General features: G+C 43.2%; 1 protein-coding gene across 37 annotated transcripts in view; it reads right to left on the reverse strand.

Moving 5' to 3' along the window:
• The window catches only part of CELF2 (CUGBP Elav-like family member 2), an 861,437-nt gene that overhangs the window by 104,655 nt on the left and 739,403 nt on the right, over positions 1-17,379 (reverse strand). For 30 of the 37 annotated variants that reach the window (XM_017944501.3, XM_031652715.1, XM_009213961.4 and 27 more), the window contains one exon: positions 11,971-12,053. The exons of 6 other annotated variants lie outside the window; for them this stretch is intronic. In XM_017944501.3, the coding sequence (XP_017799990.1) occupies positions 11,971-12,053 (83 nt within the window). Of the gene's footprint in view, positions 1-11,970; positions 13,453-17,379 lie in introns of those variants that run through there. One more of the 37 variants, XM_021943926.2, reaches the window with a different exon arrangement.

Raw genomic sequence — 17,379 nt, forward strand, 5'->3', positions numbered from 1 at the left:
AGAAAAAAAAAATACTGATGCCGGACTCTCATCCCAAGCGAGTCTTATTTGGCTGTGGTGTGGCCCAGGCATACGTAGTTTTAAAAGCTCCCAAGGGATTCTATTCCTGCGCAGCTGAGGCTGCGAGTCACGGCCCCGGTTTTACATGCAAATAGACTGAAGTACTAAGGACCGCTTTCCTTGGTCTTCATCGGTTCTTTATAAATTCATCCACTTCACATATCAATTTGGGTAAATGGCCAAGAAGAATGTTATTATTAGGTTTCTGGGTCTTTCCCAGAGAATGGAAATTAGAAAAGGAAAACACCAACTTCAACAGCCTCGGGTCACGGAGTGAAATGCTATGGACAGGCTGGAAATTTGATTCCGGATTTCTGATTCTTGAAGGCGACATGCTTCGCATAATCTTGCAGAGAAATCATGGGGGCCTGGTTTGCTGAAAAGAGCAGCAGGCTTGGGGTTAGGAGATGTGATCTGCGCTCACCCCAGCACTGACTGGAGCGACCTTCAGCATCTCACCTGTCCTCCCACCTTTCTGGGCTCCAGTTTCCTCATCTACCGAGTGAGGAGCTTGGACAGGACACGCTTCTACAGTCTGTGATCTACAATTCCATCTGGCCTCCTTTCCTGCACACGTCCTTTCTTCCTCTGTTGACCCACATAACATTCAAAGAAACAGGAGCCGACTGAAATCAGCGACAGGATTTCCTGGGCTTTTGAGTCTCTCTTAAGTATTTTCCTTACTGATGACATTTAGTTTTTGTTAGAGACCTACAGAGTTTTTAAAATCTGGGTAACGCTGCCTTAGGAGTGATTTAGGTTAACTCAGTGATTGAGATTCTCAAATGATAAAATGATGGTTCCAAGTTTTTTTTTTTTTTTTGCGGGGGGTGTGGGTGGGGGTTGTGATTATAGTGCCTCTATGAGCTGCAGAAGACACCAAAGAACTAGTCAAAACCTAGGCTAATGCTCCCACACCTACTTAAATGATACCTTACAAATATTAGTAAACCCTAAGTCAGGTATTAGCAATGTCAGGAAGACCAGATGAGCTTAGCTTCCATTAACTGACAGGTCTCTTTCTTACCATACCTGTAACTAGTTAAAGTAGGTAAATTATTACTCAGAAAAGATGCTCACTGATTTATCAATAGAGACATGTTCTCTTACAGGTGTAGCCACTTTAACTCTCTTAAAAGTAGAACAGACTTCTAGTTGAAAAGGCAACCAGGTTAGGAAAACTAATTACTACCTTATTATTATTTTTTTTACATGATATCAATTATATATAAAGTTCTTGGCGTAGTTCTGAGGACACAGTAAACACTCAAGAGCTATTAACTGTTACTACTACTTTTAATACTTGAACATTTAGTGTTATTAAAATTATTTGAATTCTGAAAGCCACTGACAGATATCCATTATGTAGACAAAATATTTATAAGCCAAAATATGCTAGAAACATCCTGAGGTTCTGTGACTACTGTTCTGATATTTACTTAGCATATAACATATACGCAATGACAGCAATTCATTTTCTCTTTCCGAATCCCTGTGACTTCTTGACTACACTGAGCCCCATATGCTACTTCACGTGAACTACCTGCACAGTTTCCTGGCATGTATTTAAATACACACTCTTCTGAGGAAACGATGATACCGTCTATGTGCTGGCAAGTACACAAAGTGTGGAATGTCACTGATTAAAATACAACCGGTGGCCCACAGTCACTCAGTTAAGCCTCCAGGAGAGATGAGTTTGCAGGAGCCTATCCCTTTGTTCTCACTCAGTACCCCCATCCCTGATGCGTGACAGTGTTGCAGAAAGTGCCAGCCTAGAGATGGCAGAGAACTACCTGGTCTAACCCAAGCTGCCAGCAGCCACCGTGACATCATGAGCTCTGACTGTTGTAACTAAGATAGAGGTAGCCTGAGCTTCCGCCTCATGATACATCTATCATTTAGATTCCAGCAGAATCTAACAGCAGATAACAGCAAAAAGCACAATGTGATGGTTAGACAGGGCCAACCCAGAACTGGCCCTAATATCCCGGGTCAGTGCTCAGCCTTTGATCCTAACTGGCCTAGGAATGTCCAAGCTTCCAGCACTTCATGCAGAGGCACCCCTGGCACCTGTCCTCCTTTGCCTTGACTTTGCCATGATGGAGAGAGCAGCAGCACTGTCTCATGGGGCCATATTCATCCTGCTGTGCCATCTGTGGTGTGGGCTGCCTGGTTCTACCTCTCAGTGCCCTAGTTTGTGGTGGCGAGTCTGGCCCCTTGTCGGCAGCAGTTATGCAGACTTGACTGCTTGGACCATCACGTCCTCATTAATAAAACAATAGGGTAGAAGAGTTACTTTCTAAAGGCATCCAGGTGTTCTCAGGGCAGCAGGGTGTGACGATGGCAGGCAGGCTGAGGTTTCCGTTTGTTTCACAACCTCGGTCCCTTGTCCTGCTGCCTAATGCTTGGGATTGCAGGTAACAGAGTCCTGCTCACTCTTCCAGGGTGAGCCTCCATACTCTGCCCTTCCCCTGTCTGTGGAACATGGAAGCAAAAGCAATGGTGAGGACAGCTGGATGGAGACGGGCATTAAAATGCAGATTGTGGATTGGGACTGAAGGTCTGTGGATGCAGATAAAGAAATGCACCCTAATAACATGAATGTCAATGAGATGATGCTGGTAAAGCTACACTCCTCTGAAGAAAGATGGTACATTTATAATCACTTTCACAAAGCAGTACCTCTTACAGTAATGACTGTCTTTGATGTACTGCTTTCTCTTAGAAAGCTTCATGTTAGTAACCTCACACCCAAAAGTCTCTAGCAAACACCTTGCCTCGCTTGCTGAACGTTGTTTAGGACCTGTGCCTGTGCAAGGGAACATGGCTTCCCGTTTCGGGCAGAGCTGCAGCCAAGGGCCCTGATGCTCCTGCTGTGGCAGGGCCAGCTCGTGTGTGTGTGGGTGTGTGTGTGCGCGCGCATATGTGTGGCCACTGCCTGCCTGCTGACTTCTAGGTTCATGCTGCTGTACCCTGTCTGCAGGTCCGTGCCATCTGACACAGCCAGAACCGTCAAGGTCCTGCCTTTCCACATCCATGATGAGCTGCAGCAGTGGGGCAGGACTGAGGATTTAGATTCATCTTGTGACAGTGCCCAAGGGGCAAATGTGGTCCTTCTGAGGCTCTCCACCTGCCAGGACCACCTGCCGGGACCGGCAAGCCTGCACCCAACACACAGCAGAATGGAAAGTTCCTTGGCTTAGAGTCTAGACATATTGGTTCTCCCCAACTGCCTGTAAAGTCAGGTGCCAGGTGTATAGCCCCAAACAAGTTACTCATCTTTGAGTTTCAGCTTCCTTGTCAGTAAAACAGGGTATACAGCAAGTGTCCTGTGGAGTTGTGAAAATTAAACCACAGCCATGGAGCCTCCCCATGGCAACCCATAAAGAGGAGCTACTTCCTTGATGGTGACCATTCCTGTTGTGCTGTGCTGGCCTCTTAAGCCACGCCCATCCCGCCCTACAATGCAGCGAGCAAGACACCTAAATCCACCACCACAAGGCCAACCCAACCGGGGAGTCCTAGAAACTATGACTTCTAATTCCAGTTCCAGCACTGCTTTGCTAAGGGAGCTCAGAGAAGTTAATTTAATCTCTGGCACTTCAGAGATGTCCTCAGTATAACAAGGTGAACGCTATCGATACATCACCTGAAATATTTTTAGAAGGGATAACAAATAAACAACCCCATAAAGCCATTTACAAACACAGAGGAGTCACCTACCCATGTTAGCCGAGGACAGGAATCAAACAGACAGAAAAAATCCACCAGTAATCCTGAAACCTCATTAGGTTAAACACCCTTTCTTGTCAAACCAGGACTACAAACAAGGAAATAAACGGACTCGTCCGAGTCCATCCCCTTGCCCTCTCTTTTCTGTTTCCCGGTGGAAAAATTATGGGTACTAAGCTCCCTGTCGGTTCTCAACCACAGAATAATCCAGATTTGTTTACATAAAGTACTCTAAAATGACTAACCCATCACAGAATCAAGTCAAATCACAGTATAGAGATTTTTGTTAAACAGGACATGGAGAGCAGAGTTTTGCAAGATTGGAAAGAGCCACTCGGTTCAACCATTGTGTTTTGCAGATCAAGTACAGAAGGCATTTCAAGCACTTTTAAGGCTAGAGGAGGAGGTGATGGCAGCACAAATGTGTGTTTTGAGTGTTAACAGGAAGTAATGACAGGCAGGGACAATGAGGAGCATGAAAGAGAGCCTTTGTCACAGTGCCCCTTTCTGCGATCTCCACACGCGCTGTTTACCGTCTATCCTTTCATATCTGTGGCCAGCGGGCAGTGAGCTGTGAGGGTATGGCCCTGAAATATTCCTTCATTATCAAACCAACTTCAACAGCTTATGTCATAATACTAATGAGACTTCCCAGGCACCTGTGTGCCATGACCATTTACGGCTGAAACGAGGGACAGATGAAGCTTCTTTCCCTCCCCACACCGCCCTCCTGTAAGTGTCCAGCGCACTTCCCTGCACAAACCAGACCACATCTGGCAAAGCCCTGACTCCCTCTGATCCTGGCCTTGGCTCTCCCCAGCTCAGCCATTCTCTATTTCCTAGCGTATGGGGGGACGAACCTTGGTGTTCCTGGGAGAACTCTCTCCACACCTATCCATGCCGTACACTTTTTGTGTGGCCTAAAGTTCTATGCTCCAAACTCAGGAGCGCATTTCACCTGGATATCGTCTCCTAAGCTGCGCTCAGCTGATGTCAAAAATTAAAGATCTGTCCAGACCGATATGATATTCTCAGAGATGAGTTCTCATGGAAAACCTACATGCTAGCGACAGAATTTGGATAATTTTCTAGGTGTATTTCAAACTTTTCCTTCCATCATTTGATTATCGTAGCTCACACCTTCCTCTGTAATTCCATACAGACTTTTAATCAAATTCGTGGATCCCCCGCTTCCCTCACAATCTTCTTTTGAAATCCTATCAACCTTTGGGGAACTAAGGTCGACGTAAGTGAACTGCATATTCCCAGTTTAATCTTGTGCTGTCGTAGAGAAATGATTATCTCTGAAATCTAACTATGGCTTCATTTTGCCATTGTACCATCCTACCATCCCCTCGCGAGATAATAACGAGATACCAGTATCCCTCAAGCAATGACACGAGGCACTTTTACAAATCCGATCAGGCACCAGTGCCAGCGCGTTAACATACTCTCTCACACAAGCCCTGGCAACAGTCCTATTAATTAGGGATATAGCTGAGACTATGTTGTTTGCAGAACTAAACGTTGCCTTCCAATGGGTTCTGAGGCCAAAAATGGTGTGGCGATTCCCCGCTGTAATCCTGTGCTGGCATTTTCAACTGTGCACCACTGAAGAATCCTCAGACATTTTCTCTCATATAATTCCTTATACTGAGTAGGCCATGCTTGAAAAGTAACTCGTTTTTTTATTTTAGTCAAAGCCGTACGTAAATAACTGCCCATCAACATTACTGAATCAACAGACTGCCAGCCAAAAGCAAAACAACCCGCTATTCAGGTAGGGTGTAAAACTTTATGGCGGGTGAAATAGACAATTTGTAATGGCCTTTTATTAAGTATTAAAATATACTTTTCCATTCCCTGGGGCCTGGGCTTGCAGACTCGAACTCACTGGGCCCAGGATTTCCTTCCATCCTCCAACTTCCTCTCCTGGGTCTACACTGCTGAGCTGGGAGCCATCCTGTTGCACCTGGCCGAGCCTGACTTGGGGCTGGGCATACTGCTGTGGCTCCTGCAGGGGGAAGGGGCGTCTGTACCCCCAAGGACTCCTCCGGAGCTCCCCCTGCTACTCTCTGTCACAGTCCTTAAAACGTCATGTCCAAGAGAAACAAAATCCTTATTTCGTTTGTTTGGCTTCTATTTGTATGAGATTTGAGTATTATCTGAAAACACAGATGGCAGGGAAATGGCTCCTCCTAGGCAGTCCCATGAGGCCAAATTTCTCAGCTCAGGCCAAATTCTGCAAATGGAAATCTGAAGCATCTGCACCTAATGGATGTCCTGACTGACACATTCCACAGAATACATGTGTGGAATACATGTATGTTCCACACGTTTATATGTTGGGGCGCTCCACAAGGAGAGTTCACACCTACACAAATGATGAGGCAGACACAGTGCCTTTTGAGGCATGTTTCCTCAGGGCTCAGGAGGCTCCTCAGGCAGTGCCCCGCTCAGCCCTGACGGTGAGGATGCTGGGAAGCAGGGCTCACCATCACTGCATGGCCGTTTCTCAAGCACCCTCTCTAACACGCACCATGAATCTGCCATGATCCAGACTCAAAGCACCCATAAACAAAGAATTATAATTATACCAAGGAACTGAGATCGTTGGTGAAGCCTCAAATAAGAAAGTTCACTACAAAGTCACTGAGACTAGGCTGGGAGGCTGCACAGAGAATGGGGAGGACTTTAAGTTCCATCTTCCTGCATTTATTTGGACTGACATCCACAGGTGTACGTGTGGAAGGTATGTTTATAGGCATATAGACATATACATACATAGATCCGTGTTAACAATTTGTATCACTAAATGCACATACATGTGATCACATGTCTACATTCACTTATATTTTGGAACATTTGAAATATTTTTAGGCATAATTATCTTTTTTAAGAAAATAAAACTGTAGGCCTTTGGAAATATTTCATTATAAAAACTAACTTATTCAGGCATTCAATATGTAAGAGCTACTTACTAAACACGTACCACGTGTAAACATGGTGGCAGGCTTCGTATTTTGGTGATTTGGTTATAAAGGGCATGGCTGCTACAACAGTATTCCCTGGTATCTAGAACAGTTATCTGGCAAACAATAAACGTTCAAAACATGGTTGCTGAATAAAGAAATGCATCAATGCTCTGTGTGCCCTGCATGGCACAAGACTTCAAGGACTCAAATCTGTTCATACAGATGTTTCAGTTGCTTTCCATGATAAATTTAAACCAAAGTCATCTGAGAAAAAATACTCTAACTTGGTCCACTTAGGCTTTGATTCCAATGGGATGGTTTCAGGAGAAATTTCTCTGACACAATGAGATGAGGTTTGAGAGATTTTATGGCAAAAGTAATAATGATGATAATGATAAAATGATGATAATCATGGCTCTGACAACAAAGGCATTAATACCTCTCAGTAAGTAGGAGAGGTGGTTCAAAGAAAAAGAACACCTCAAAATGCATTAAAATGGGCGACATTTGGCCCCAGAGTCAAGCTTTTTTGCTGAAGAGAGTAACAAATGGCAGCACCCCACTAGCAAAGAACACAGGGGCCGATTCCACGGAGAGCGGAGTGAAGCCTGCCTGGGAGGAAGGTGCCTACCCACAGGGGTCCATTATCTCTTCCAGGGCAGGCCAGGAAGGGGCCCATTCACTCCACCTGGGTGAACACACTTGTCCCAGGAGGCCATTTCCCTTCCTGCCTCCTCCGATTGGATCAGGCTCATTTGTTTTTCTACCCCAGTTCTCCGGCAGTCCTCGCTCACCTTGCATGGGTTATCATAAAACATCTTTCGGCACGCTGCTGCTAAAATGGAGCACTCTAAACAAATGTTCTCTTAGGGCAGTAACTCCTTAATATAAACTGCATTTAATAAAACTGGTGGTGATTCTAAAAAGAAATGGGTAAGGCATATTCAGAGAAGATGTCTGGAAGAAATTTGCAATTAATATTTTACAAGACATTTAGATTCCACAGTTTCCTCCTTGCTGTTAAAATTTAAGAGGTTTTTCAAAACTGTATTCCTCTCCCTTATTACATCCTTAATTAAATTAATTTATACAGTGAATGCTCTAATGATACTGCTGTGGATTTCAATCCAAAAGTCTTATTACTAGAGACAATATGTGTTAAGACCTTGAAGAGAGAATGGCACCCAGCACAGTGCTGACATCATCAGCACAAGGATATTTGGCCCTGACATCTGATTATTGAAAAGATCTTGGTAGCTTTTCTGGGCCTCAGTTAAGTCTCTATTTTACTTTATTTTTTAATTGAGCTAAATTAGGTCAACAAAAACAAAATGAAAATCTTGCAAGTTGCCTTGATAAGGATGTCCCTCTGGGAAACACAATAGCAGATAATGACATTTTTACTGAAGAAACTACCAGTTAGGTTGTGTCTAGATAAAACCCTCAAGAATGGATGCTATCTTTAACCACAAGTTGACATATCTTCAAAGCAGGGGCAACCAAAATTAGTCCAAAAACTTAAATGGTCCAGCAGTGGAAAAAGTCAGCCTAACAAGGCACCAAATCCAATGGCTTCTCAGGTAGCCCAGCCTGTGCAGATACACTCACAATATTCTCTTCAGGCTATAAAGGCTCTACTTACTAGGGATTTCAAGGATGTGTGTGTGTGGTGAATGGGCATTCCGTCTGCAGCAGAAAAGCATGAAAATACGAACCATGTAAGTATTAATTACCTGTCTACTGTCCACCCTTCCAGCTAGATTAGCTAGAGGCCCCCTTGGGCTCGATCCCTGCTACTTCCTGCCAATATCTAGCTTAGAGCTAAGCACACTGTAGGTACTCCATGATCATCTGGGATTAATCTCAGGAGATGTCAGTAATTAATAAGGCACTGTACCTAAAATTTCACCTGCTGCTGAAGCATCCAGCAACCGCTCCTAGAGGAGATGCATGATCAAACCAAGGGAATGACTCCCAGACTCATCCCTTGCTCTGTGTTGAGCTGTTGAATTTGCTTCCTTTATGACTGCCATTGTATTTCTAGGGTTTATGTTGGAATTTCAGGGGACGTAAAACAGAGTGTCTTCTTTGGTTACTCAGTAAGAGGCAAGTTTGAGAAACGTGTCCTGAACGATTCTGCACTGCTCAGTAAGAGCCCTGATCTTTCACCTCAATCTGGGAGTCGTTCCCCCAGTCCCATGTAAATGGTTTCCAAAATTCATTCATGGCACGTAAAGGAGGGTGCCTTCAAATCAAAATCTTACGGCCAACACATTCGATTGCACAACAGACCGTCCTATCAACTTGTTTCTGCTTCCTGACTGACCAAGTTCTTTGTTTCCCTCAAGAAAGAAAGATGGTGCATACAGAGGAAAGCAAACTCCCAACATCAATCAAGCTTGGCTGCATAATAAAAGTTCCCTATGAAACAAAACATCAACTGCAAAAGAAAATTACATAGGAAAAAACCCTAGCATTATTTGATCTTATTTTAAATAGAAAGTTTTGGACACTTTAGAAAAAAGGCAGCAAGTGACTTTTTAATGGATTTTATCCACAGGAAAATGATTACAACCAGAAAAGCTTTAAAGTGTCAGCTGGTGATGCATTTTTTCTTTATCCCTTTTATTTTTATTCAGAAAGAAATTGAAGGCATATGGCAAAGTGCATCATTAATTTCTTATTAATTTCATAATATGAAGGCAACCAGTTAAAATAGTAGTGTACAACTTTAAATTACCGAACTCACTTGGTATTTAATGAGAGATTTAGCGCAGCAGGGTCTCTGTTAAATTAAGTTGTGCCTTCACAGCACAGTGGGAAAACAGGTGTATATTGGTTTAGAATTATGGAAATGTTGACTAATTCCAAGGCTTGTAATCAAACAGCAAGGCACCCTGTAATATTTTTTTCTTCCAAGAATATGCATTAATCTTTTATGTCTGGTCCCATTTCTTTCTGTCCACCAAAGACTCACACAGCTAAAAAGGAAACACTTTCATGTTTTTCCTATAGCTGTTAAGGGTAATGTGTACTGGACAAAGCTGTGCATAAACGCAAGATGTGAAACTCTATCCTCATTTACCATATTCGAAATGGCAAATGTAGCAAGTGTATGCACTGGAAAGGCTATCAGCCTTACAAATCAGATCTGACTTTTCAAATTTTCCTTCAACTTGCCTCAAGTAATTTGGCACATGAAACTAGATAAGGAGAAAACCAAAAATAATCCACGACCGACTTTTCTAACTCCCAAATTATTGTCCTTGACAGTGGGTCTCTAACGTCACCTCCCCTGAATTCTACATGCAGAATTTTTAGGAAGAAAAGAAGTAACATAGGTACAACATTTAAAAAATATAAAACATGTTGTTTTCTAAGAGTCAGTGTAAGAATCCCAAACAGAAGCATACTCATAAATCACTTTTACGCATTTCAACATGCCCCATTCATTATATTCACTCTGGGTTTCTTGAGCGCATCCTCGACTATGAAGTTCACACGCTGGGAGCAGTGTTTCTAGTAGAGGGATAAATACCTATCCACCAAGCTCTGCATTCATTTAAAATATGATGTGACTTGGCATCAAACTACACTATACCTTAAATGCTAAATAAACAACAGTAATTTTAAAAAACACACCTAGAAGGGATTCTGCATGCTAATTACTGGAAAGCATTTCTTTTTAAAAGAAGAAATACAAAGTGGTCTTTGGGTCTGATTAAGAGCCTGGGAAATAAAAATTATTTTCATCTATTATTGGCTGAGTCAGTAAATATTTGCCTTGGCTCTTTCATTCCATAATGTGACCCAACACTGCAATCTACTAGAATCTGTGTTAAAAAAATCCATTTACATGAAGAATGCAGATAAAATAATACTATTTTTTAAAGTCACTGAGCAAAGCACTCAATAAAAGCAGCTTTACTAAGAACCACCTTAGTGGTTTCAGAGAGAAGCAGTGAAACTGGGCGGGACCATTGTGGGCCCACACACCTGCTTTTTCGAACCTTCTATTCTTTGATTTCCTCGCATACGAAGGGGAATACCAAAGTAGTAGGATTCGAGATCAAGGTTCATAATTTATGACTTTTGGGTGATGAAGAAGCTCATGTTGTGAGAATCTTTTGCTGAGCTTTTTGCCACTACAATCTTGTATCGTGGATGAGTCTAGGATGAATCAAACAAATGCAATCTTTTCTGGGGGCCTGCGGGGGTTCAATGGTTATGTTTGCATGTGTGGATGTGTACAGACACACACGTGTTTGTGTATGCATTCAGAGACAAGTAAATGACACAAAGGTAGAATTATACCCTGAAAACATTAGGGACATTATCTTATCTTTCTCTTATTCTTATCAAACCAGGTTTCAATAAAATCATTATCCTCGCACTGGTTACCACAGGTGCTTCATTATAACAAATGCATGTCATTATGATCTTGAATGAACTCATCACTGATATGTGGGTCAATGGGGAAAACATTCAAACAGCATCAGGAAATTGCTAATAGCATGAAATACATAAAAGTGCCAGAAAATCCTTTAGAAAAACGGTATTTTGGTGTTCCTACATGCAACATCGGTTCATTTCTGGTGAACTGTGCCAACTATCAAATATTACTGGGAAGGAAATGGAGAAAAAATTGTCAGCTTTGTATTTTCTGTCCTGCATCAACATGAAGCCACAAATTGGGCATTAAAACATTGACTTTGTTAACCACCATTGACTGTTTAGAAACCATTAGGAGGCTTAATATTATGGCTGTACAGGGTACATTTTGTCCTTTCAAAAGAAAATCTAAAGACAAAATTTGAAAAGGAGCTCCTGGTGAATAAAAGCTTTTTCTTTTCCATTTGCTTCTCTTGTGTGTGTTGGGTTTTTTTTTTTTTTTTTTTTTTCCTTTTAAAATCTTAGCCCACCCAATACTCTTTGGCAGCCGCGGCTGCCCAGTGGGGTCACTCTGATTTTCTAACCAGGGGATGCACTATTGGACAATGCCTCCCGTCAGTGTTAATGCCAGCGCTCCTTTCTGGGCTGGCCAGCTGGTGTGGCTGCTGCAGGGAACCGGTGGGTCAGCACACACTCCTCAAAAGACCAAAGTCATTTTTGGCACTAAGAGCCCATGACTAGAACCTTCAGTTGAAAGGACCATTTTCAAGCAATAAAGTGATTCTGGTACAAAAGTAAACCGACTCACCCCAGGTAAAGTTTTAATATTGTGCAGTGCATTCTGGGCCTCAAGTGCAGCTTTTCTTGTATAAAATGTTACGAAACAACAACCTACAGAGAGAAATGAAAAGGTTTTAGAAATTTCTGTGAATGCTTTGCTTAGATATAATGGAGACTGTGGCGAACAAATAATCTACTTAAAAGGATGCACAATTTAAAAATAATAAAGCGTATGAGAACAGCAATAACAACATCTCAAGCATTTACACAGTACCTTTTCATCCTAAATCATATTTATTAGCTTTACCCACGTTGGAGATCAATTCCTGACTCCGTGCCTCACATCACTGGAATACAGCTATTCAGGAATGAGGGTGGGAGGTGGTGGAGGAATGGGTGAGGTGTGAAAGGGGCCTGTGTTATAGCGCCTACGTGAAAAGAAGTATTTATTCACAATAACAACAGCACAAGCTTACATTAATTATAATTTTCTTAAAGTGTATCTCCAGAACATCAGGCTTTTGAAAGACTTTCTAAACTCAAAGGTTCAGATAACTGGATTATAAGCTTCTTAAAAGCTGGGATAGTGCATTCTTCTTTATCTCTACCACATTACATGATGCAAAGTTCTGTACATATGACCCTCAATACTCGTTTGCCAACATGGAAGACTGTATTTTAACTGGTTTAGAAATTAAGCTACAATACAGATGGGTACATGCCTAAGCAGATGTTAGTGGACTCTGGCCCATGCATTACATATGGCTGTGGCATACAAACTGGCAACATCTAGATTCCTCCTTTCCAAGAGCCTGTGGGAGTCCCCGGCCCTGCCGGGCAGGCCAGCATATATCCTTTTCCAACCAACCTCCTCCACCAAAGAAAATGGTATGGAAATCCTAGACCATTCCCTCTATGTCCTGGAGGAGGGCTTGCACCTTCTTCAACTTGTAGATAAAGATACTGGCTATTTGTTCATCAATATACAGTTTCTCAACACCATCAGTTTGGGAAAAGAGGGTAGGACAAAAACTTCTGAAATTTAAGAAACAAAGATGCTAATCTTTGATCTGGGATGTCTTTGGTGAGTGGTTGAGGAAAAAAGTAAAGGGATGCACTCACCGAGACTGTAGGTATTTTATCTTGGTTTTACTAAAGGAACGTAATGCACAGAGCCAGACAGGGGTCAGAAGAGCTTTGAGAAGTGCTCCCATTCCAGGGGGAAAATAAAGTATAATCTCATTCATACAGGATTCTGAAAGACATCCAAGATTCTTCCTCATTTGGAAGAGAAATTTGGAACCTCGTCATTTTACACTTGATTTAGTTAGAGTCTACTGACGGTCAATATATACAAAACCTTTGCCTTTTGGACAGGGTAGACTATGACCATAGCATCTTGGCATTTGAAAAACTCCATGCATCCAAGGATCAAAAACCCTTCAAATGTATCACTTGAATGAAGGGAACTGAACATTATGACATTTCTTTAAAGAATCAAGCTGAAGAGACTGACCATTTTCACGAGCATCTTATTTCAGCTCCTTTGAGGTCTTTGACCAGAATCCACTTGGCTCTGCTTCTTGATGGTAGATTTTTTAGTGAACCCATCAACTTCACTAGTGAGTTCAGCTTCACTGGTGCGATGTAAGCCTCAGAAAAGCCATAGGAATTGCTTCAGGCCAAGGAGTAATTTCCAATAAGAAACTAACATCCTAGCTTCCAGTAACCATGTTTAGAAGAAAAATACCAACCATGTCTCATCAGGCTTGGTATACAAAGAAAAACAGGACAAGCCTTCCTAAACGCTTCTAGCAAACACGGTCTCAGTGAGTTTTCCTTTCCCCGTCCTGGGCTTATGGCATTAGTTTCTGGATAAGGAAGCAATGGGGAAGTTCTGAAATACCACCTCATTTAATAATCACAGTTTCAAAAAAAAAAAAAAAAAAGCAGAATCTGAGACTTTTAGGCAGGTAACTTTTGGGGCTGAGATGTTTAAAAAGAGAAGATTTAGGGATGCAGCAGTTTACTGGCTGAAATAAAGGAAATTATGAAAGAGTAAGTTCAGGAGATGAAGAACCGATGCCAGTTTGGCCACGCCAGAGCCAAGAATGAAGAGTTTAGGTTGGCCTGGAAGAACAGTGGTATGACAGGGAACATGAAAATAAAGTACTAAACAACACCAAGATAAAAGCAACAAGGAACAATGATGATGTAAACGGAGTGAATTGTGTGTACTTCTGTGTGAGCAGCTGTGGAGAGCTTTGACCAACGTACAGCGGTCTCAGGGATAAAGGGAGTGCTCCTGCCTCAGACACCCAAGCAAAATCCCTGCCATGGCCCGCTGCCTGAGAGTCCACCAGGAAAGTATAGTCCATTTGCTATTTACATATTAAAACATGACCCTTGAGGAAGGAGACATTTCATTGTTCCCAGTTATTACAGCTTAGTGTGATTTTAGCTACTTTAAAGGGTCTTCCTCTTGAACAAAGTTCTTAGTGAAAAGAAGGTGGGTGGCTTTGTTTTTCAGAAAGGGAGAGATTGAAGCTGGTATCTGAGCAGGGTGGGATGGCAGGTGAATAGGAGAAAGGAAGGATGAAAGCACTCGAACATACAGAAGAGCAGATGGGAAGATCCCCAAGATCTCAAATGCTTTCCAGTTTCGTCCAAGGTTCACTCTGCCTTTACAACTAGTACTGTGAAGTCAGCGACTTATCACTACAGATCTTCTTCCAACTACGCATAGCTCTTAAATGTTTCAGTTAAAAGTGTATACTCATCTAAACAAGTATTCTTTAAGATCATGCCAAGAGCAGCTCTAGTTCCAGTGTGACACACAGGAGGATATCCTAGGCAACACCGCTAACGTGTCTTACCGCTCATCTGTCTGACCCGAGAGGCGAGCCCCAGCACAGCTCCACAGGTGCCGTGTTTGGTAGGGAAGCCTGGAGCCTTTGTGCCGATTCCAAAAGGGGATCCCATCTCCATGATCTCCAGGTGGGCAGAGCTCCTTGCTCCAAGTCCATGGCTTGATAAGCCCATCCCAACCTGGATTTCTAACTCCATTCACAGCCTCAGCAGGGTACCCTTGCGTAATGAGCAACTTACACAAACGTGGGGTCCTGGGCAGACAAGGAGACTGGGAATATTAACCCCAGAGGCTTCTTTTGGTTTTTCACATTTAGTTCCTGAATGACTTACTGTGGGGAATATCTTACTTCCTCAGTACCTTAGTTAGTTTCCTCATTAAAACATTTATTTATTTTTGAGTCAGGATGTCACTCTGTTGTCCTGGCTGGAATGCAGTGGTGTGATCATAGCTCACTGCAGCCCTGAACTCCTTGGCTCAAGCAGTTCTCTGGCCCCTTCCCTGAGTACCTGGGACTACAGGTGTGTGCTACCATGCCTCACTACTTTTTAAATTTTTGTAGAGATGGGGGTCTCACTATGTTGCCCAGGCTGGTCTTGGACTCCTGGCCTCAAGTGGTCCTCCCACCTTGGCCTCCCAAAACCCTTAGACTATAGGCATGAGCTACTGTGCCCAGCCTAGTATGATCAGTAAGTAAACACCAGGTCTGCCTAATATCCCCCCACAAAACTATGTGGATATGAAGCCAAAGTGTTTCATTCAGGACCAAAAAAGAAAAAGGGTCAAAAGCATTCTTTACTTCTATTAGACTAAAGGAGGTCTTACGCTTCGTTCAGCATGCCATTGTAATGGTTCACTTAACAAGTACAGTGTTTGGTTTTTATTAAAATTTGCAGGATGAATACAGAGCTCCAAATTGAAACAGTCAGCTTAGATGCAGCAATTAGTGTTTTTCCCCAGCAGGACTTTAGTGTGTACCTTTCCAGATACTGGAACGTGTTTGAAAGACTTTCTATGAGTTTCTCCTAGTTAACAACCATAGTCTTTTTATCCACCTATCACTTAATATGCTCCTCTAAAATCTTAGATTACCGACCTGCGGACAATATTTCAACAAAGAGAGAAATACTATTATTTTCCCTGAAATGGCAATTATTATGGCAAAAGGTCAAAGAGCTACTACAGATCCCTGAAAACTCATGAAGGCTCAACAAGGATGAAATTTTCTTTCTTGTCAGCCCTAACCAAACATACAGCTGTTAAGGGAACCACCTGTCTCCTAGATTTCCCCACGCCAGCTGTGACTCAGGTCTGAAATGTACTGGATTCCTTTCCAGGTCAGCTGCAGCACCAGATGGCTCAGCAGTCTGAGTCAGGGGCAAGCCTCCTCCCCTGCAGGCTCTGTTTCCAATATCACATCAGTGTAAGGTGGGTACTCACACATCTACAACACCCAGGGACTCTTTGATGGTCAGTGGTTGCACCATACATCACAGGGGACAGTCCCTTGGGCTTCAGAATTCATTCCCGGAACCCCCCTTTCCCTACTGTCCATGGAGTGAAGAGAAAGGCCTCTCTCCATGTTAGGGTGACCAGCCAGGGGGCTCGGCTCTGGGGATCAGTACAGGCTGACGCAGTCTGATGAACCAGGTGCTTCTGCAGGTCTCAACCCTCCCATTGCTGCTTAATGCTGGTAAATTTCTGCTGCTTCACCTTTTTCCACTTTGCTCATTTGACACTATCTAATAAGCACCAGCACGGGACGATTCATGCCACTGCTTATCTACTCATTCAGGAGCTTCTGCCAGTGGCAGTGGCCCAGTTAGAAAAGACAAACATGGTGTTCCACGCCCAGGTGACTTCAGGATATCCCTCGTTTCAATGACCTCAACAATTCATTGTAATCATAAAAGCTCTGGTCCTTGAAGCGAAAAAGAAAAACCCCAAAACACAAAAAAATGCCATCCTCCCTCACGTGCCAGTTTATCAAGCCCCTGCCACGACTCCTCACCAGGACTTTTAAAATTCACAGGTCCATCAGGTCCAATGGAAAACCTGGGAGAGGTGATCCCAGAACCAAATATCGCAGTCTCAGGTCCATACAGAGCCTAGCAGTCCCACTAGGGATGACTTCTTCTGTTGACTACAAAAAGACTGTGCCGATTCTCTGTAACTCAGAGAGGAAATACACTAGATCTTACTGGCCACTAACACGTCACTGTGATTCTGCTGTTCACTGTCAACATCTAGCAGGGCCCCTAGGAAGGGAACGTAAGACAGAACCAGCACAGAAGAAAGGTCCAGGGGCACAGAGCCTGTGAAGGCAGGCCCAGGGGGGCCTCACAGGGAGCATCTCGGGTGACCATGAAGCAGCAAGAAGACCCTGGACACCGAGGGAAGGAGACAGGTACGGAAAGCCCTGGTTTCCCATTTCCCACCTGTCACCCTGCCTACCGCCCCAGAGGCCTGCTGCGGGAATGTGGATGCTTTTGACGCCCAGATCCCAGAAACTGGTAAGTTTAGCAATATAGTTGCCTATGTTCAGCTTGGAAAGCAATCTGTAATCAG

Source organism: Papio anubis, chromosome 11 (assembly GCF_008728515.1).
Source record: "Papio anubis isolate 15944 chromosome 11, Panubis1.0, whole genome shotgun sequence".
NCBI lineage: Eukaryota > Metazoa > Chordata > Mammalia > Primates > Cercopithecidae > Papio > Papio anubis.